The sequence below is a fragment of the Balaenoptera musculus genome, chromosome 10, assembly GCF_009873245.2.
Source record: "Balaenoptera musculus isolate JJ_BM4_2016_0621 chromosome 10, mBalMus1.pri.v3, whole genome shotgun sequence".
In the NCBI taxonomy this organism is placed as follows: Eukaryota; Metazoa; Chordata; class Mammalia; order Artiodactyla; family Balaenopteridae; genus Balaenoptera; species Balaenoptera musculus.
The window spans coordinates 85,092,337-85,114,320 of NC_045794.1; the positions used below are offsets into that span (position 1 = coordinate 85,092,337).

At 39.7% G+C, this 21,984-nt stretch overlaps 1 protein-coding gene across 5 annotated transcripts in view; it reads right to left on the minus strand.

Moving 5' to 3' along the window:
• Positions 1–2,098: 2,098 nt before the first annotated feature.
• The window catches only part of IGF1 (insulin like growth factor 1), a 74,032-nt gene continuing 54,146 nt past the window's right edge, over positions 2,099–21,984 (minus strand). For 2 of the 5 annotated variants that reach the window (XM_036865476.1, XM_036865477.1), the window contains exons 3-4: positions 21,615–21,796; positions 2,099–6,114 (exon numbers count right to left, since the gene is read on the minus strand). In XM_036865476.1, the coding sequence (XP_036721371.1) occupies positions 6,055–6,114; positions 21,615–21,796 (242 nt within the window). In that variant the 3' untranslated portion in view covers positions 2,099–6,054. Of the gene's footprint in view, positions 6,115–19,643; positions 20,120–21,614; positions 21,797–21,984 lie in introns of those variants that run through there. The other 3 variants (XM_036865474.1, XM_036865473.1, XM_036865475.1) reach the window with 3 other exon arrangements.

Sequence of the window (21,984 nt, forward strand, 5' to 3'; positions counted from 1 at the left end):
ATGCTTTTGAACTAAGACAGATTAAATCAATGACCAATGATTATTTTCTGGTTTCAAAGTAGCAGGGAAGATTAATTCAGTGTCTGTAAGTTTATTTATCACACTTGGCCTAAATGTGATAAAAACAAATGAAGCAAAACACATGATGTAATCCCAGTTTTCACACTTCATTAGCTCTCTCAGCAAAAAAGAGATCTGACATAGTATTTGGGGCCTTTGTATAAACTGAATACAAGCTACATGATGTTTGAAAGTTTTTGATATTTGAATAGACATTTTAATAATACACAGACACAGATAAGAGATGTGAGTAGGTGGCTTGAGGTTTCAGAGTCCCTCCTGCAGTGTGTTTAGCAGCAGGTACAAGATAAATACCCAAACAAAATCAGATTAAGGGATTAACAGTAGTGACTTTGCTATGGGTAGGTGAGTGGGGCCAATGGGTGGTTTGGAAGGGATTTTCGAGTTCTTTTTTCATTTTTCCTACTTTTACTTCAGTGCATTTTGGGCAAAAGAAAATGAGTAATGTTTAATTTTTAGATACAGTAGGGCTGGACAATTAAAAAAAGGAATATTCTAAGGATTGTGAAGGTCATTTTGAAGGTGACAGGTGATTCAGCAGGGGTTAAATAGGAGAAAATATCTCTATCTTAACTTACATTTCAATTGGGCAGTAACATTTGAACTTTTGTGTTCTCTTTTTAAGTTTTTTTTTCTTGAAAGACCTTATCAATGACAGCTGAAGAATGGGGAGAAACGGTGACCGTGTTTAAGATCAATGTGGCATCATAAATTAAGAAGGAACATGTGAAATGTATGCTTTAAAAGAGGCCCCTTTAATTCTAGGGTTTCAGCTTGGTCAGCCCTCTACAAAATTTTGAGGCAGATACTAAATGAATAAGGACTAAGAGGAAAAAAGTCAGTTTCAGAAACTCCCTGGGCCTCTGTCTCATCTGTGAGAGGTTTCCTACAAAAAGTATTGTTCCAGATAGGATTTGGTTATTTAAATTTGTATCTTTATCCTGTACCATACGCACTTAAAGCTCAGACAGTCTTCTCATCTCCTTTTTTTTTTTAAATAGAAATCACACAAAAAAGATATCTATATATCAGTTTCTAATACCTAACAGGAAAGTCTTTTAGAATATTAACATAGCAATAAGCAAATATGTACTATAGGATTAAACACTAGCATTGAAAACAAACAAACAAACCAAAAACAAAGAATCAACAAAATTTTCCTCTTGTTTTTGCCCCTTCAGATTCTGGACTTTATGAGCATTGCAGGAGAGGGGCATAAAGAATCGCGCTTATTTTATTTTAAAATTTCAAAATAAATGATGCCATAATGATGCATAAATCAGATTTATCTTTCGAAAACATTGATGGGAAAGCCCAGGTGATTTGAGTGGGAATGCTCTTTCTTATGAAGAGAGCCAAATAGGATCTGTCTCTAATAAATTAGTACAATCTTTTAAGATTAAAAATAGCAAAAACATTTTAAATAGTCTGATTATAGCTTCAACAAGTCAAACATACATTTCTATCTAGCCTATAGTTTTAAAGAGTCTATGTGGGTTTAACTTATCATCCCTCATTCCAATATAAAAAAAGAAGAGAAAAACCAAGTCATTTTTGAACATTAAGATATTCATAAAGACTGTATAAAGTAAAAAAACAAAACAAAAACAAAAATATCTTCACAGATTGTTAGCCATCTCTTTCAACAGTTTCTCATAAATTCCTCTCTTTCCTTATCAGTAGATAACCCCCATCTCAGAAGGAAATACTTGCCAACACTTCCCAATGAGATCAGTGATTGCTTTTTATGAGAGCTACTGCTCTTTGAGATGTTTAGGTGAAGGGAGAATATCTTCTATAAACCAGTAAACTCCAAAGAATTACTCAAGGGGGATGTGGCAGAAGCTATTTTTAGCAGGTGAATCTATGCATTTTTCTTTTTGTTTTTATTTTCTCCACTTGCTGAATATCTGTTTTAGAGCAGAGAGCACGCGCACACACATGCACACACACGCGCACACACGCACACACACACAATGAGTAACTTAATCATCTTTTCAGTTCTGCCATTTGCCTATAAGGTCTTTTTTTTTTTTTTCTTTCCCATTTATACTCCATGCTCTTGAATCAAGATGTTCATATTGGATAATATATTGCTAATTTTATTGAGTTTGAGAGCCAACAAAATAATGGAGCCTTCTAACTTAAAAAAATTTCCATCTTCTGCCCTTGCACCCCCAAACTCACAATTTGGTGAACAGTACACTACTTGTGAGTGATATAAAGTTGAAAGGTGGTGGTGACTAGACCTAATGCTATTTTCTTAAGCCATCTATCTAAAGAATTGTTTTTTTCATACTTTAAAAAAATATGTCTATGCTTTCTTTTTTTTCTTTTTTCTTTTTTTTTTTTAAGTCAAGTACTTTCTTAAAGAAACAATAGCACCACATTGGCATAGCTGGCCAAACAATAAATGGGAAAGCAAAATGTGCTACATCTTCCATTTTAAGCATTCTCCCAAGTGCATAAACTAATAACAGAAACCCTGAAGCCATAGTGCATGAGATGGTTTCATCTACACAAACACTGACATTCCAAGGAGGGGAAGGATTCTCAAGGGAGGCCAGGCTTTTTTTTTTTTTTTTTAAAGATTTTTCAAGGAAGTGATTTCTTCCAAGTATTCCATTGGACTCTTAGGATGAGTGTGTGAGTGCACGTGTCTATGTGTGTGTGTGTGTGTGTAGGGTGGGTATTGGGAGAGTTTTTCTTTATCTCTAGAAGAGTGGATCCTGATGGAAAGATGCTTTAACTTTTTCAGTGGAGCTTCCTCATCTTAAAATGTTCGAATAATACAGTTATACTATTTGGGGAAGTGGGAATGGAAATTTGACCTAGGTATTCAGTGTTGTCAATTAAATTGGAAATCAACCCATAAATTAAAAGCTCATTCTTACCAGTATTTATAGCTCTTTCATAAACATCTTGATATTGCCTCATTTCAAAATTCTAAAGCAAAGCTTATAAAGTTTTGAGTTGTAAGATTTTCTGTGCTTCCTTCTGTCAGTACCAGGTAGTTCTGCTGTAGTATATAGTGATCAGCTGACTTGTGGAGTTGACAGCAATTTGTCTTCTAGTTTTAAATCATTTGAAAATAAGACAGTGGGTTAGTATAATTAGTTAATTTTTAATTAGCTGATTTGTGATACAGTTGGAGAGGACTATGTATTAGAAAAAGTTAAGAAGGGTAATATGACTTCGCATATTTAAGCTTTCCTCACTGGGGTATTTTTTGCTGTGAACAGAATTATTAAGTGAATCAAATAAGTCGTAGACACTCTTAGAATTACCGTATTCAACTATGTCTGGAAACTTACAGGTCTGCAGAAGGTTGCATGTAAAGTGTTGTTCGTAGTTAGTAATTTTTAAAGATACACACTAGGAATAAGAAATAAAAATCAGAGTGCCATTTTGGGAAAATGGGTCCAGCATCTCATTCCATAGAACCCATATGTCTAGAAAACAGATGAAGGGCAAAATTACCTGTGGTTTCTTTTACATCTGTCCACAGTGATCAGAACATAGCTCTGCATTCCAGGGGTGCTAAATTCAAATAACACTGTGGACTAAGGTTAAAATACCAGTTGGCTGACCAGAGGTGTCCATTAAATAGGCCTTCTTTTTGCATATGTTCAGAGATCCAGGAAATCTTGTTTTTTTCTGGCCTCTGAACCTTGAGGTGAACCAGTGGGATGAAGACTAAAGATGTTATTTTTGTTTTGCATGTACACTCTCCAAGAATAAAAAGGATATAATTTGCATGAAATAATCAAGCCTGGTTGCTTTTCACCAAAAAGTTCTAAGGCAGATAAAAAGATCTGAATGATGGATGATTCATTGTTTTAATAAGAAAATCTTGATATGTAGACAGGAAATATTTTCTAGGTCAGCATGGACCTGTCCTCATCATTGGATTTTCTTGATACCAGTTTTCAATTGAATGGATAAGACACATCCACAGAGGACTAGAGGCCACTCTTCTAAGCAGACATGAGGGAAAATTTCTAGCTGTGAAGGAAATGTTTGTCTTTCAACCAGCAACTCTAGTCAAGCATACTTTAACCAAAAATATATGTATATATCAGTATCTCCAAGGATAAGAACAAAATTCATTAAAGAAAGTAAATTCGTGACATTTTATTAGTTATTATTTCAGTATTTGAAATCTTGGGACTTTTTTTAGATTACTTGAAAAGCGGAAAGAACTGTTTTTCAAAATGAATAGAGTATCATTTATAATATTAAAAGAAGTATTATTAGGTTATTAGTAACTTCCTGGCAGAGTCAGTAAGTGCTAGCAAATGGAATAATCATCCTTTCGCTGGGAGAAATCTTTGTTTTTCTCCTTTTTTCTTTTCCTCTCTTTTCACTTTGTATTCTTAAATCCAAATGCAGACTTCAAAATCAAATTGCAGATCAAATGTTTCTAGGTTATTTTGAAAAGTGTTTTAAAAGAGATTGAGCTGTTAGCCTTTAACAACTAGTTAGTTGGATAGTTAGTTGGATAGCTTCACTGACAAGAACTGGCATGTCAGGAGCATTCAGCTTATCAATTTTCTAGCTATGCTGTGAATGAGTTGTTCATAGAATTCCTTGCATCCCAGCAGCTCAAGGGCTCTGATCTTGACGCCCTCATAGCAACTCAGGATAAAAATCTGGAGCTTTATCTTTTTAATCCTCATACCACCCCTGTGAGGTAGGTAGATGACATATTGCCCCCATTTTGCAGATGAGGAAACTGAGGCACAGAGAGGTGAAGTGACTTGCCCAAGGTCACACGGTGGTGAGTCCGTGACAGAGTCGGCAGATGTTTGTTTCTTCAGCGAGAATAAGAAACCAGGACTGTTAAAATTCCTAGCTTTTTGCTTCTTCTACTCCTCTCTGGACTCGCCAATCAAATTTGCATCAGTGGACTTTGTGTCTTATTTCTTTTGGAAGGCATAATTGGGGAACTTTTCTTTCCCAAGTGGTTAAATTTTGAGTACCCTTCCCCTCTGTGTCACCTTTGGCTCCAGGCTTCCTCTTGTTTTGCTTTCACCTTTTACCGTTTTGGCCAGACTCTTTCATATAACAAACTACAAAATAGCACCATTGTACTAAAAAACAGAGTTTTACATACTGTTTGATACATCCTGTATTATTGACATGCTAAATTTACATAGTGCTTTATATGGAAAAAATAAAAAGAGAGAAGTACTGATTAGGTCGCACACTAACTCATCATTTGAAGGAGCCATTCAGAGTTTGAGACTTTCTATGCTTAAAACATATGCCTAAAATGATTGGCCTCAAAGTTGCAACTACTTGCATTTTTTTTAGCAAGATGTGGAAAAAATAAAGCTTTGTGTCTAAAATAAATGCATCCAACTTATATTTGGTACAAATGCCACAGATGGAATCTTGTGGGTTAAAAATTGGTGTGCTATTTGACTGCTTGCTGCTGCTATTGAGGAGGCCAAATTTGGCAAATAAAAAGGTGATGAAGGGGGGAGAGGGATAGACGAACAAGATTACCAGACACTGTAAAACAAACAGCCTGTGTTGCGTAGAAAGAAGTGCAAATAAAAAAATTAATAAACCACTTAGATAAGGCTGCTGAATGAATGTCTCTAGCAGCCAAGATTCAGAGACAAATGTAGTGCAACTGGATCTATATACACCCATGCATTTGTGGCTCTTGAGAGGCAGGGACTAAGATCTATATATATATTTTCTCTATAGAACATTATTGATAAAGGATCAACAGCAATCTACCAACTCCAGGACCATTTTTGCAAGGTGCAAAGCTTTTAACAATCACTCCTAAAGACATTGTTGGAATGTTTACTTGCGTATTTCATTGGGGGGAATGCCCATCTTTTGAAATGTTATCAAACTTATTTTTTTGGTAGGTCTTCTGGTGTTTAACAGGTAACTCGTGCAGAGCAAAGGATCCTGCCAGTGGCATGTCATTCTTCACTCTTCAGGAAAGTCTTCCTACATTCTGTAGTTCTTGTTTCCTGCACTCCCTCTACTTGTGTTCTTCAAATGTACTTCCTAAAAATAAGGGAGAAAAAGTGACATTACTTTGATGAAGTTTTTTGTATCCTACCTATCTGTTTCTAACATTGGGTCTCAACCTTTCATATCTGTGCCTCACCACTCAATTTACCAGACAGCTTGGGCCAAGTTTTTCTGAGAAAGACATATAAGTAGATGGGCCTGTAGTTTTTAGTTTAGCCAAACCTCACTCAGGCTACTTCTATTTATCCTTGATGGCATGGGAACCACAGATTGCTTTATAATTACACAAAAATGTGTTTTTATTCATCAGCTACTATCACAGATTCCTTGACAGGAAGGAGATCCTTTAAAATTCAGTCTTCTGGCCTGGAACATCTTTTCCTAGTGAGGAAAAAAATCACATTTTGGGATCATCCTTTGTTGTTTTATTGCATTTTGTTCTGTTTTAGTTTTTGTAAAAAGGAGCTATTTCTTTTTCATTTTTTCTTTATCTCCTTTGGAGAGAGGCAGAGCTTTAGAAGTAGAAGACTGGGAATTTCTGTAGTTGATTTAGAATCTATAAAATCACAGACATTCTAAGCCGTGCTCAAATCCAGCTCTTCCATTTTCTAGCTATGTGAACTTGTGCAAGTGACAATCTCTTGTATCTCAATTTCATCCATAAACTAGGATAATAATAGTTTCTACGTTGTAGGATTAAGGATTAAAGAATTAGAACATAAAAGCACTTATAATAGGCCTGGCACACGGTAAGCACTACGTAAGTATTACCAATTGTTATTTACTCTTATTATTATTATTTCATCTTTATTGGAAAGTAACCATTCTTGGATTAAAAATTCTGGATTCCTTGCTTTGGTGCTACCATTCACCTATCAACAAGCAATTCTGTTATCCAAGGAATATTGAGTTTTGCTTAGAAGCCCTATGATAGTAGGGACTTGTCTCTGTTCACTGTTACAGCCCCATGTCTAGAGCAGTGCCCAGAACATTTCAGGTGCTCAATAAATAGCTATAGAATGAATTGAATGAATGAATGAATATAATGGACCCTCTGATAATGTGAAGAATCAAGTCATTATACTTTTTCTGTAATTATTATTTTATCCTTGAATATACTTAAATAGCAACATTAATTTAGACAAATAAGATGTAAAATAAAATCTGGGAGGAAATAACATTTGCGTGCATAAACATCAGGTGCTGCTTCTCTTGATTTTACTTCTAGTCAGGAGGCCCTTAGAGAAGGATGTAATAGATAATTATTGGTACAGAGTGAGGTTCAAGGATTCAGTGTCCTTTTTCCTGGGAACATTTTCCATCAAGACCAAAACCAAGAATTCTCACCATGGTGACTGGAATCTCCAAATTCTTCCTTCTGGCTAAGGAAATGATCAATCACCCAGTCATTGTTAGAAGTTTAGAGATCATTGTAAGGGACCTTGGAGCTCACTCAGCCCTGAGAACTGGAGAGGGGAAGAAGGTGGGGCAGTATCAACTACCAGTCCCTGGAAGTTGTACCTATTGACTAAGACCCATAGGGATTTGATAATTTTTCTTACACATGTTTTTCAGCTCTACCTGGAACATTAGAGTTACCACCAAGACCTTTATAAAAGCAAGTTAGCCCTTTGTAAGTTGATGGTCAAAATATCTTGTACCTACTGAATAGAAGGAAGATCATTGTGTAAAAATGTTTATTAAAATATCTAGCTCAGGGCTTCCCTGGTGGCGCAGTGGTTGAGAATCTGCCTGCCAATGCAGGGGACACGGGTTCGAGCCCTGGTCTGGGAAGTTCCCACATGCCACGGAGCAACTAGGCCCGTGAGCCACAACTACTGAGCCTGTGCGTCTGGAGCCTGTGTCCCGCAACAAGAGAGGCCGCGACGGTGAAAGGCCCGCGCACCGCGATGAAGAGTGGCCCCCGCTTGCCGCAACTAGAGAAAGCCCTCGCACAGAAACGAAGACCCAACACAGCCAAAAATAAATAAATTTTAAAAATTAAAAAAAAAAACAAAACCAAACTGGCACAATTAAAAAAAAAAATCTAGCTCAGTGGCCACTGAAAAAAACTTTGTGGGGAGAAATTGGGCATTTGTATAGGATAGCTTGAAATACTATTGTTTAAAATCCTGCCACTTTTCCCCCAAATATCGTACAACTTCTACCAAGTTCACTTAACACGCATTTGTTGCTCTGCTGTTAAGCCAACAGTAAAGTATCTGCTGTTAAGCTAACAGTAAAGTTTGTATTCCTTCCTAGTCTTACCTTTTAATCTGCTTCCTTAAAGGAGTTCTCCAGAAAATGGAAGAAAGACATATGGGGCTACAGAGTAGAGACACTACTGTCCCAAACTCCTTGAAACATTCCTGTTCAGTTCTCAGTAGACCCTGCTGATTTTATATGGCTCATCAAAACCCCACAATCGCTATTATTAAGGACACTATCAGTCTATCAAACTAGTAACCAAATTAACCAACAGGTCTAAAAATACCCTAACTTGGGTTTTACCTCTTTTTCTGTTTAAGAGGCATGCCTGCTTAGAAAAAGAAGATTTTTAAGAATCTGGATAAAGCCCCAACTAGGAAAATGCTCCAGAATGAGATGGTAACAAGTAAAAAGAAAGTACATGAGGTATTTAATCTCCAGTCTTCCTCTCAAGCCAAATTAATCTCAGATTTCCAGAAGAAAAAATTCAAGTATCTTCTATGCTTCCCTCTTCAAATTCATGAGGGCTGTAGCAAAAAGTATTGGGGTTAGCTTGGCCAGCCATATAGATCTTATTCTTTTCCCCAACAGAGAGATTCTTTTTCCCTCAAAGCAGAAGTCTAAAGTGTAAAGTCTGAGTGGAGGGATCTTCTGGCCTATTTCTTCTGGGTCTGTCTCGGCATCGCAGCAAAGTCATGGGCAGAAACTCACTTGATAAAGCTGACACTGCTCCGAGCAGCATGGTTCCCATGCACACAGGCGTGTGGTGGAGGCCATTCAAAACCAGCTGGGATGTCGTCTGGTTTGCATTTGGCTCTCTTCCCAGGCTCTCACATGTGACTTCTTTGTTGCAGACAATGACAGTGACAAAACAAAAGCACTCAGGGATTTAGTCTCAGTTGCATCTGTTGCTTTGCTCATTGTCTTAATTTAATGACGCGGGCCACCTGACAATGGGTGGCAAGTGGAGACATGTTAGAAGCAGCCGTCGGAGCTGGCACCCACCTTCAACGCACTTCTTGAAGGGGTTATGAAACTGTCCCACATTCAGCCAAGCAAAAACTTTTCACTTCAACAGCTTGTCCAAGACAAACAAACCAGCTGAAACTGTTTCTAGTATGCAACTAGACAGATTTTTGAAAGGAAAACAGTAGTGAGTAAATACTGTTTCCTATTGACACCAGGGAAGGTAAGATTATTTACCAAAAAAATGCTGGTCCTTTAGCTCACTGGGGTTGGTTGAGGAAATTTACCCTCTGAAGGAAGGGTTAACCAACTCACGAGGACATAGGTTTGATAGGGGTTAATTTGTGATATACTTTATTACACAGTGTGTACCGTACACAGGTATTTAGGAAGCTGGAAAATGCCCTGAAGGGGTCATTCATATTCCCCCGTTATCTCTTAGCACATCCTAGCTCTTGGTTTTTTCCAAAGGAAAGCTATCCACAAACCTTTGGATTAAGATTGCTGAGAGCTAATGACAATGGCAATACTAGTAATCTGGATTAAAACTTGCACACACTTTACAGTTTACACGGTAGTCTCAGTGAACCCTCCCAACAACCTTGTGAGATGTTGTTTGCATCTGTCTCATTCACAATCCGAGGCTCCCTAAGATTTAGGGACTTGCTTGAGGTCACATAGGCACAAATCGATAGACCTAGAACTAATAGTAAAATAATTTATTATTTTAATAAAAGAATAACAATTCTATCACTTGAACATTTGTATGTGCTGGACACTGTATTATAAGGTGCTAATTGTATACATTCTCTTATTTAATTCTCATAGTTCTCTTGGAGATGGGTACTAGTGCCTTGCTCATTTTACCTTTATGGAATATGAAGCTTATAAAAGCTAAACAACTTTCCTAATTTCTTAGAGTGAAGATGTGACCACGGTTGGAATTTGTATCAGTCCCTTCTGATTCTGGAGCTCACCAGTTAGCCACTCTGCCATACTGCCTCTCTAAGTGGTAGGACAGTATCTGGTGCCTCAAAATCCACATCTCTTTCCAGTAACAATAACTGATAATGTCATGAGCTGCCCATGATCCCAAATGGTGGTAGATGCTGGTTTGGAGGGTAAGGCAAGACTCTAGGGAAGTGGGTGCCCTCCCTTATCACAATATGAGCTGAGTCCTGTTTTTATGGTTAGTGATAGAGGTCTAGTAGCACAGCATTCATTTAACAAAAGCTAACCCTGTGGATGTTATAAGCCCTTATTTTCTCCCTGCCTATCTTTATGAGATTTTGCCCGAGAGACAGAATCTAAAAGAAGGATGATAATAGGCCCTTTACATTTTCGGGAGGGAGCAGTGATGTTTTCAATAGACTCTGTTTCCATCTGCACCCACTGCAAACAAGTTAAGTATTGTATGACATAAACTCTAAGAAAAGACTGGCACCCTATAAAAAATGCTAGGCAAATACTGTCCATCATGGAATGTTAGCAGCCTATTGTACCGCATAAAGTTCTAACTGAGCATTGACCTTCTCCTTAACAGGGCAAAATGGAAAAAAGAAAGAGCAGTGGATGATTGAAGAGATGGCCCAGATGTCAGCTCTTTACCTGTTGAAAAGGATGTGCTCTAGCTATTTTTCTGGTTTGGCCTGGAGACACGTGAAATTGTAGAGGATGATTTAGATGTCTCAACATCAACTTTGATGTCTCGTTATTTTGGGGGATTACAAGTTCAAATTCCAGGAGAGTGAGGTCAGTCTTTCATCTGTGGGAGCCAAGCAGAGTGAGTGTCATGCAATCAACTCAGTGCTTTGGGATGTGACTTTTAAAACCAAAGGACAAAGTGCACTTTTCAAGAGACGTATGCTCCTGGTGGAGTAACTGCCTCTTTAACAAAGGGAGAGATGTATAGTCTGGGCACAGTGTTGGTCTGCTCAGCCTCTTCTTTACTTATTTTTTCTGGAAAGACCTCATCCTATCTTTTATGTGGTTATAGAGGGAATGCACACTTTTTCCAGTATGATTGTCTCCTCTGGCCATAGTGGATGGGCCTGGCACACCCCTCCCATAGCTCAAGAAGAGTATGGTGGGGAAACCAAGGCAGACCCAATTTCTGGGAAACACAAGGCTCTTTTATTGGCCAGCTTTGGCTCAAGGGCTCCTCAGTGGCTTTGCTGAACTTTGCTTAGACGGTTCAGCAGTCTAGGATGCTTCCACCCAACTGTCTCTCTTCCTCTGCTTCATTGGGGTCAGACTTGCATTGCATTCTGACGGCTTGTTCAGGCTTCCCTGATCCTCTCCTATTGCTTTTCACATGGGCATTTCCCCTAATGAAATCCTTGCTCCTTTAACCCAGTCTCATTTATGTGTCTCGGAGGTCCTGGGCTTACATACCTAGCTTGGATCCCAGCTCCCAGCACAGAATTGTGTGACCTTTGACAATCACTACATTCTTCTCTCCTTCTGTTTCCTGTTTTGTAAAATGAAAGGGTGGGGTAAGAGCACCCACCTCATACTGTTAGGATTGCATGTGATCACCCTTACACATCTACCTGGCAGAGTTGTATGCAAGAGAGCCTACTGTTTCAAGGGCCCTTGGTTTAGATCTATTTTGCAAACTTGATGGCAACAACAGTCTGTTCTGGCTTCTGTGCTGTCAGAATACACTCTGGGTCTACCTTTGTTAGAGCATTGATGTGCTGTGGGATAAATTATGTAAGTGTTCACTTCCCCACTAAAAAGTAAGCTCCCTGAGGGCAGGTAGCATTGTTCCTGCACCTCTGTCTCCTCCCTGGATGCATGTTGCTTTGAGCAAAGTGGCAAACCAGGAAACGCTTGTTAAATTGATTTAAATTTCCTGCAGGAGTGGTGGAATAGAGTTCAGGTCATAGCAAGCCTTGCGTGGCTTCCTACTTCCTGCTGTGCACAGAGCCCCCTCCGGTCTCAGAACTTACAACTGGCGGGTTGCAGTACAGTAAATATCAGTGAAGAAATGCAGAAGAGAGAGCACAATGCATGGTTAACACGCTAGAGTCCGTCTTGAGTTTGGATTCTGGTCTGAACACTTGTTAGGGCAAGATCTTGGCAAGACGTTTAGCTGCCCTTAGCCCAAGTTTTCTAATCTGTGCAATGCGGGTAATTATAGCATTTGCCCTACAGGCTAACAGTGAAGATTGAATGAGGTGATTCGTGATAGCGCTTACCACAGAGCATATGCCTAATAAATAACAGCTATTATTATTGCCTTTTAAAAAATAGTTATTGTTGTCAAAGCACACGCCATGCTTGGGTGCTGCCCTTTCTCTGGCTGGTGAAAGAGTAGTTATTTACTGGGTGCCCAGGGCTCCCTTGAGTGCTGGGATAGCAGATGTATAGCTCTTTTTTCTAGTGACTGGTACATCCCTAGGAATCCCCAGGTTTAGGGAGTATATTTATCCCATAATTATTCACAAATTATCTTGTCTTGGCAACTTTCTTACTTTTCAAAGGATACCACCTGACTTTGTTTCAAGTATTTCTATCTGTGATGTAAGAAATCACTACCAAAATGGTTTAAAAGCCTGAAAAAGAAAAAAAAAAAAAAAGGAAAGGGAGGGACTTCCCTGGTGGCACAGTGGTTAAGAATCTGCCTGCCAATTCAGGGGACATGGGTTCGAGCCCTGGTCCGGGAAGATCCCACATGCCGCAGAGAAACTAGGCCCATGCGCCACAACTACTGAGCCTGCACTCTAGAGCCCACGAACCACAACTACTGAGCCCGTGTGCCACAACTATGGAAGCCCACACACCTAGTGCCCATGCTCCGCAACAAGAGAAGCCACCGCAATGAGAAGCCTGCGCACCGCAATGAAGAATAGCTCCCACTCACTGCAATTAGAGAAAGCCTGCCCACAGCAACAAAGACCCAATGCAGCCAAAAATAAATAAATAAATAAATAAATAAATAAATAAATAAATAAAAATTAAACCAAAAAAAAAAAGGAAAGGGAAAAAAAAGCTGAAGGGTATTTTCCCTTGCCGGCAGTAGTTATTTATGTTGCCTTTAATAGTCTTGAAGGATGTTGTAAAATACTTCAGAGCTGCTTAGACTGTTGATTATATGGGCAGCCTGTTTAGTTAGCTGTTTGTGTTTGTGTTACATTTTTAAATTAAGAAAAAAAACTTTAAGCACACTATCTTTCCCAGAGGGAGTTGATTTTGGAATTGCTGAAAGGTTCAAATGTTGTGGTATTTAAAAAAGTGGAACACCAGATTCTAGCAATTTCACTGATATGTACTAAAGATTCAGCACATTTTTACCTAAAAACTGGATTTGATTATTCTTTTTCTCTTAAGCCTCCAAAATGGCATTGTTTCATCTGACATACAACATATGCTGGAGTACTTAAACTCATGTATGTGGTAATTTACATTATAATATTCTGGGGAGATGCAAGGCTCAGGGTTGTTACCTTTTAGAGTCATTTCAATGCAATAGTGATGAGTTCAGAGGATTAGTAGGAAAGGGTGTTGCCCTCTTCCACTCATTCTTTGTGTGTGTGACAAATCTGGGCAGAACATTCAAATACTGTGTTCTGAATTTTCCTCCTCACTGAATTGAGAGAAATTTTGCAAGTTTGGAAGGATCTTCTGAACTTTTAGGATGAACAAAATAACACTATGACAAGTTAAAGTGATTTGCATCTGTTTGAGGTTGATGGGAGCCTTCAGCATATAAGAGTAAACATGCATGGTGCCAGCCAGTGCTTTTCCAAGACAGAAAATGGTGCAAGAATAATTCATGCGTGTATACAGTTTTTAAAAAATCAGAATCATTGCATTGTGCCAAAAGTACTTTTACTTCCATCCTAGCGTTTTTTGAAGAAGGAAACAAATATCATTACTGACAGAGACAAACCAGAGCTGTCCAATCGTGGCCTTGGTCAACCAATACTGACAAAATAATGCTATATATTTATTGATTCCTTTATACTTTTCATTTTTTTCTAGTCCTCCAATGCCTCGTGAATGATTCAAGCTTGCCACACTCATACCATGACATAAATATCACATGTTCCCAAGTCTACAATCGTCAACTGATTAGGAATCTTTACCCAACCCTCAACCTGCCATGGTCTTACTTGTAATCATTTAGAATTTTTGTCTTTCCATAATTGTTACCTACAGCTGTGAAAATAGCACATCATATTTTCATGGATGGCGGAGCTGGTTGGTCTTTGATTACATGACCTCTTGGAGCTGTCCAGACAGAAAACTCCATGTGAATGTTTATATATTTTACACAGAATTTTGTAAGAATTTTGGCATGTGAATACCAGCGCTCACGCACACACACACACACACTCAGAGAGAGAAAAAGCAAAGGAGAGAAAATAATCTCCTTCCCTTCAAAACTATTTGCTGTAGTTAACTACAGATTGTAAATTACCACCAAGGGTATCTAGAATTAAAATTAGTTGGATGGACTTTTAGCATTCTTATTTCTATCAAACCTCTACTTTTTCAAAAGAGTTAGTTTTCTGACCAATGGGTCTTAAAACTGTAACCACATTAGTGAATAAAATATAGATGGAAATTTTAGAAAATGTTTTCTAGCTCTTGTTACTTATCTAGCAATGGCCCATTGAGCTATGATTGAGTTCCTAGTACGGTGAGAAGTTTCTGCTCTCTAGAAGTACCAGACATGGACTCATAGACCCCTTGTCCCACATCTCTCATAATTTCCCTGCTGTTCTCAATTTCCATTTCTCTCTACTTGAGTTTAAATGTGAGTATATATTTCTAAACCATCTCCTTTGGTTGCTAGATAAAAATGAGGTAGCACTAAGGCTGTTAAAGGAGTCCCATTAAAGAAGGAGTCCCAAATAGACGGGTATCAGGGAAAGGTACTCAGATTTCAGTTAGGCCTCTGAGGATGGAGAAGCTGATTTTGACCTTGCAGGTCTGGAAGTTTAGTGGCCACTGAAGAACCTTTGCTAACCTTGCCTGTTCCTTCTTTAAAAGTTAACTTATCTTGCCTAAGTCAATATATATTGTCACTGATTTTCAAAGGATTCAGTAGCTGGGCTTTTAATCACTGAGGAATTCTATAGTGGATATTTCAAACCTCATAAATGGCATTCTGCTTCCTCTAAAATGATTTACCTTTTCCTTGCTACCAAAGGCTTCCACTTTAACTCCAGACTATCAACTTTGTCCTTGGATTAAAAGTCAGCTTGCTGTTTTCTAGTAAATATTGCCAAAAGCCCTATTCCCTTCACATAGGCAAACAAAGACAATAGACCTCATCTTCCCCCATGGATGCAAGTGGACTTGAGAAATTGCAAAGTTTATTACTTAAGAAAACATTGTTTCCTGTTGGTGATCGGTGGGAGGGAGACAGTCAGGAGATGGAGGAGAGAGTAGGGGAGGGGCTCTTCAGGAGCTCATTTCTTTTCCACCCTTACATCCTAACAGCACGCACATTAGAAGCTATATGAGGTTTTGTTTGTTTTCAAGAGATGTTTGAAAGAAGATCAAATGTTTGTGAGAGGCACCGGATCGGCAGCCCTAGAAACTGAAATGTCCCGGAAGCTGTGTGAGCCCGGAAATATCCCACATTTTTATTTATTTTGGCAATTTTACTTTAAACTAGTAAGAGCTGGAGTTCATGCTACAATTAAATTTTCCTCAGGCACCATGAAATGAAAACACATATTACATTTGATTTTAACTGGTTGAGAAAAATGGTGGTTTTCTGGAAGTTCATTCTGTGACCTCAAAATAAAAGTTAACGGTTCTTCACGTGGGACAGCAAAGCTTCCACTGAAGTTGGAATAATTCATAGAACTGGGGTTCTCTGGGTTGGAAGGATTCTTAGGTCATCGAGTTCTCTTTTCCTATCATATGCTCGAAACACACTACCATGTCACTAGAAAGTGTTGGTAAGCTTGAGCTTGGAAGTTTTTGTTGATAGGAGCCTCGCTTCTACTTGAGGAGACCTATTTCTTTTTCAGATGGCTCTAATTTTAAGAACTAAGTAAAATAATATCAACTAAAAACTTAATAGTGCTTACTATGTGCCAGGCACCATTTTAAACACTATAATATATATTTGTACGCACACACACACACAATCTCAATAAATCCTCACAACTCTATGAGGTAGATTCAATTATTACTCCCATTTGGCAGATAAGGAAACTGAGGCACAGGTAAATTACATGATTTTCCCAAGGCCATCCAGCTATTAAGTGAAATAGCCAGAATTTGAACCCAGGCAGTCTGATTCTAGATTCTGTACTCTTAACCACTATGTTTTATTGTCTCTCCAATCTTTATAATTCTCCTTCCTGCCTTGTACAGAGGTTTGCACATCATAGGTACTCAATAAAAATATTTTCAACAATTTAAGGATCATGATTCCTTACATATTCCTGTTAGTTTTACACACAATCATCAATTTGCCCTACAAGAAACATTTGAAACAGTGGACTTTTAAATTTTATTTATTTATTTATTTATGGCTGTGTTGGGTCTTCGTTTCTGTGCGAGGGCTTTCTCTAGTTGCGGCAAGTGGGGGCCACTCTTCATCGCGGTGCGTGGGCCTCTCACTATCGCGGCCTCTCTTGTGGAGCACGGGCTGCAGACGCACAGGCTCAGGAATTGTGGCTCACGGGCCTAGTCGCTCCGAGGCATGTGGGATCTTCCCAGACCAGGGCTCGAACCCGTGTCCCCTGCATTGGCAGGCAGACTCTCAACCACTGCACCACCAGGGAAGCCCCAACAGTGGACTTTTAAATGATATTTAATACTCTGCCCACTTCAAGAAAGCATTGAGGGGACGAATAGGAACATAACATTCACTATAAGGTACTCAACCAGTTGCCTCCTTTAGCAGTAGGTTCTTGAATGATTTCAATTTTGGCTAGAGTAGGAAATTCCAAATATGCAAGACTTGTGCAAGCACAATTCCTCTGCCTTCCCTTTTTTATGCTGCACTTGCCTCACTGTCTTATGCAAGGACAAAAGGAATTATTTCATCTCAGCAGTGCTACTTACTTTTATGGTCTATGTCTCTAATACTATTCCCCTCCCTATATCACTCACTTGTCCATCCATCCTTTCATCCATCATTATATGCCATGTATCACTAGGTGCTTAGGACTGATTCTAGAAGGGATAAGATGGAAAGACAACAATAGATTCTTCCTGTTTACTTAATTCATATTATTGAGAAATCACATGTAGGCATTCAATATGACTGCTTTAGAGTTGATAAAACCCATTGCAAAAAGAAGTGGGTTTTAACTAATAGTCTGGTAGTTAAGCATTCTTTAACTAGAAAGTTCTATTCCTTTTTTTTCTTTTAAAGTCTTTGCCTTACATTCTCTTGAATGAAGTTCATCATTGGGTATAACTATAGTGTATCCAAAGCCCTGTGTTATAACTGACATTGATTCAGTCATCAAGGAAAAAGGGAAGGGATAATCTTCTAAGAAATCTTTCCATAGGACATGAACTGTTAATTCTTCTACCAAACTGTGGTCCCTTGGAAAGCCATCACTGTTTGCGGGGTTACTCTCAGGTGGTAGAAACAGTAGGTATTGGCTTATGCCTGAGGCTGGTTCCAAAGCATGTATGTATCAGCAGGAGAACTGGGCATCTCCTGAATAAGGTGGCTGGCCAGATGGGCTCAGGCACCAGCCTGGCTTTTGTCTGTTCTAATAAGCCAGGACCTACTTTGCAACCATAACAGCAGTGTCTTGGCTCCCATGTGGCGCTTTGACATGCTTGTGATCAGACCTTTTCCTCGTTCCTGGCTTGAGCCTTGGGCATATCCATATATTATATATCCTGGGTTTTCAGTGACCCATGGAGGAAGGATGATCCTGAAGTAGAAAGCATGGCTGGGGCATGAAGGACAGGTAGAATGAATGTTCCTTTATACCATGACATCTTCAAAGTAGGCTACTTCGATGAAATGCTTCACTTCTTGGTTGTCATCCTCTTACCCCAAGTGTCATCATTTGCTTGGCTGAGCACTTCTCTCTTGCACCCTCTCTCACCTCTTATAATTCACAATTTGAATGACCTTGAGGCTTTTTGCTTTATTATCTATGAAGACACTAACCCTACTGTTTAAATCAAGGAAGCTGAAGGAGAAAATCTCTAAGACTCAAATTCTGTGATTCTACTTGACTTTTCTTTACCCTCAGGAAAATCTACCGCTCTTGCGCTCTTTCACCCCCTTCCTTCTGATGGAAAATATTAAATTAGTGGCAGACTTCATGTGGCCATTTCTGCCCTATCTTTTCCTTTTGGAATTCTTTCTTAGTCCCTGTTGATTGTGTGCTGTTCTCTGTTGGCCAGAGGAGGGTGGCTTAGAACCCAAGCCTGTCTTTACCCATTTCTGTATCTCAGTATCCTTACATTCAAAATGAAGGGATTGAAGCAAATGATTTGCAGCTCTAACATAACATGGCCCTAGTATTTCCATGGAGCAGAAACTCATAGGACTTCAGGTCTAAAACTCTAGATTTGTGTGTGTGTGTGTGTGTGTGTGTGTGTGTGTGTTTGTGTGCGTGCATGAGAGAGAGAGAGAGAGAGAGGGAGGGAGGGAGAGAATTTTATAGGTGATGGAATCACAAGGCAGTAGTCAAACATCAGAAGTCTTTGGTTTGGGGCTGAATTGTGTTCCCCACCAAATTCATATGTTGAAGTCCTAACCCCTAGTACCTCAGAATGTGATTGTATTTGGAGATAGGGTCTTTACACAGATATTTAAGTGAAAATGAGGTCATTATGATGGGTCCTACTCCAATATAACTGGTGTCCTTATGAGAACAGGAAATCTGGGTACAGAGATTTGTATAGAGGGAAGATGATGTGCAAACACAGGGAAAAGAAGGCCAATTCCAAGCCAAGGAAAGAGACTTGAAACAGATCCTTCCCTCCCAGGTCCCAGAAGGAACTGACCCTGCCAACACCTTGATCTTGGACTTCCAGCCTCCAGAAATGTGTGACAATGAATTTCTGTTGTGTAAGCCACCTAGTCTGTGGCACTTTATTATGGCAGCCCTATCACACTAATACATCTTTTATGTCTGATTCCAAAGTGCACACAAAAAAGTTCAGTGACCTCCTCTCATAGGTAAGCTCTCAGGCCTCATGGGCCTTTAGGCAAATACTGGGTGCCCTTTGGCCCGAGCTTGACTAAGAAATGCAGCCTCCAATGACACTGTAGGAAAGGAAATCTGGGAACTTTTATGACACAATTCAGTCTTGCTGAGAATTTGGGGCTAATATTTAACTCTGGATATATATTGACATGGAAATTCTTGTAAAATTCACACAAAAATTTAAAATGCATATAAAAGCCTTGATTTTTATTTTAATTATTTTACTTGTTTTTTTGGTGGGGAGGGGAATTGTTTTATTTGCCTCTTTCATAATTTTTGTTCTTTTTTCATTCTTGCCACTCTCTTTCTTTGGACTTTCTTGGGCATGACATTTTCCTTTTCCATTTCTCCACGTTTATTAGTTTCTCCACATTTCTCCGTTTCTCCTCCTTCTGTCACATGATTTCTCTAGCTCAAGCGGGCCTACTTTTCTTCATTTCCTCTATAGCATCTCCCACTTTTTTCTCGCTGTCTGCTTTTCTCTCATCCTCCTTGCCTCTGTCTTAGTCCTTCTCTCCTCCGTTTTCCTTTCTTGCCTGTGTTCAGTTTCTAGCTCCAGTCTCCCTCCTCTGCTCTTTCTTCTTTCATTTCATCTGCTGACTTGCTTCCGTCCCCTCCTTCTGTTCCCCTCCTGGATGTTTCTTTGGCCCACCTTTCCTTCTCCTCTGAGACTTCGTTTTCTTGTTGGTAGATGGGGGCTGATACTGTAAACATCACAAAAATAATTGCATTGAGAACAGGTGGTTCCCTTGGTGTCCCGGGAGACAGAGCCTTTGGGTCAGCCCAGAATGCCTGGGCTCTATAGATGCAGAAGACATCATTGGTGCTGGAGAGGTGTCTGGACCTCAGTCACTAGACCTGATATTCCAGAACTTTGGGACTCATCTCTGACACCACCCACCCCCTCCCCAACTAGAAATTGAGAGGCACTGTGTCACCTGGAAAGAGAAAGAATTAACCTGCCTTCACCCCCTCAAGCACACCTTCCAGCCACATTCACCTAAAAGCTATTTCTGTGGTGCTTGCTCCCTGACTCATCCTCTGGCTACTGTGTTCTCTGTGAACCAGGTTGTGCCTAGTCCCTTTCCATCACTCAAGGTGGCTCCCTGGGGTCACATCTCAGCTAAGCCCCCTGTTCCAGCCTCAGCTGCAAATTAGGACCAGGAAGCAGCAAAGGTGTTATTATGTACTTCTTGGTCTCTCATCTTGTGCCTTCTGCACGATGCTAGTTTTGTCTCCAAAGATTAAAACCTCAAGTTGTTGTTTTCTTTTTTTGTCAACAGAGTCCCCAAGGAGACCTGAGAGCTTTTTACTTTCCTTATTCATCCTTCCTCATTTTCTTCACCTTCTCTTTAGTTCTCATTCTTTCTACTTAATCACTAAAATGTAGTCACTTATATTCATTTGTTCACTTGTTCGTTCACTCATTCAACAAAAATGTATTAAGTTATCAACGTGCATCAGATGATTTACGTACTTCTGATGTCATAGATAGTACCTCTAAGGCTTGTTTAAAGTCTAGCTCTTAGTAAGAGACACCTGCAGATTTTGATCATTAGAAATTTTTTGGTGTTCTTAGAGCCAAACAGAAGTTTCTATTTGTTTTTATTTTCTTTCTATTTTGTTTTTATTTTCCTTTATGTTTGCCACTGGATGTGAATTTCTATTAGTTCCCATTTTAGAGTGTTTTTTATTTTCTTTGCACCTTTGCAGAATACCAGGACTTGAAAGGTCACGTACTTTGTTCATGCAGTTATGACAGAAGTTAACACTTGTCCAACAGTTACTTTGTGCAGGCATGTGAAAAGCATTGCATGCGCATTAATGACCTGATGAGGTAGATAGTACCGTTATCCCAACTTTACTGATGAAGCTAGGGCTTGAGAGGTTACATTATTTCGCCAAGGGCTCTCCGCTGGTGGTTGGTGAACCTAGGATGTCAGTTTTGTTTGATACCAAAGCCCAAGTTTAATCACTCTTCTCCACCATATTCTGGTGATCAGATGGTCCAGAGCAGTGGAAGGGAGAGTTTACAATGTGGAGCGATGTAAGGGATGGACTTCTCAGCTGAGAATGGAGCTTTTTTGACCTGTGAGCCAGGAGACTACGGGACCTAGTTACTGTTTGGCTCACCCACATGGATAGGATACAGATCTCGCAGGGGTGGCCGACCCCCATCCCCACCCCGGGCTGGCTTACCTTCTGAGCCTTGGGCATGTCGGTGTGGCGCTGGGCACGGACAGAGCGGGCCGACTTGGCAGGCTTGAGAGGCGCGCAGTACATCTCCAGCCTCCTCAGATCACAGCTCCGGAAGCAGCATTCGTCCACGATTCCTGTCTGAGGCGCCCTCCGACTGCTCGAGCCATACCCCGTGGGCTTGTCTGTTCCAATCAAACGCAGAGGGGCCTGGCTTTAGAGTGGGATAATATGCTATCTTCACAGTCCCACCCAGCCCCTGAAGACTCTCCTCTCCCCACACCTCGTCAACCCACACTTTTGTGAGTCAACCTCTTCTTGAGGCTCCTCCAACAATTCCTGACCCCCTAGATCTTTCTGGACTCCAGTATGT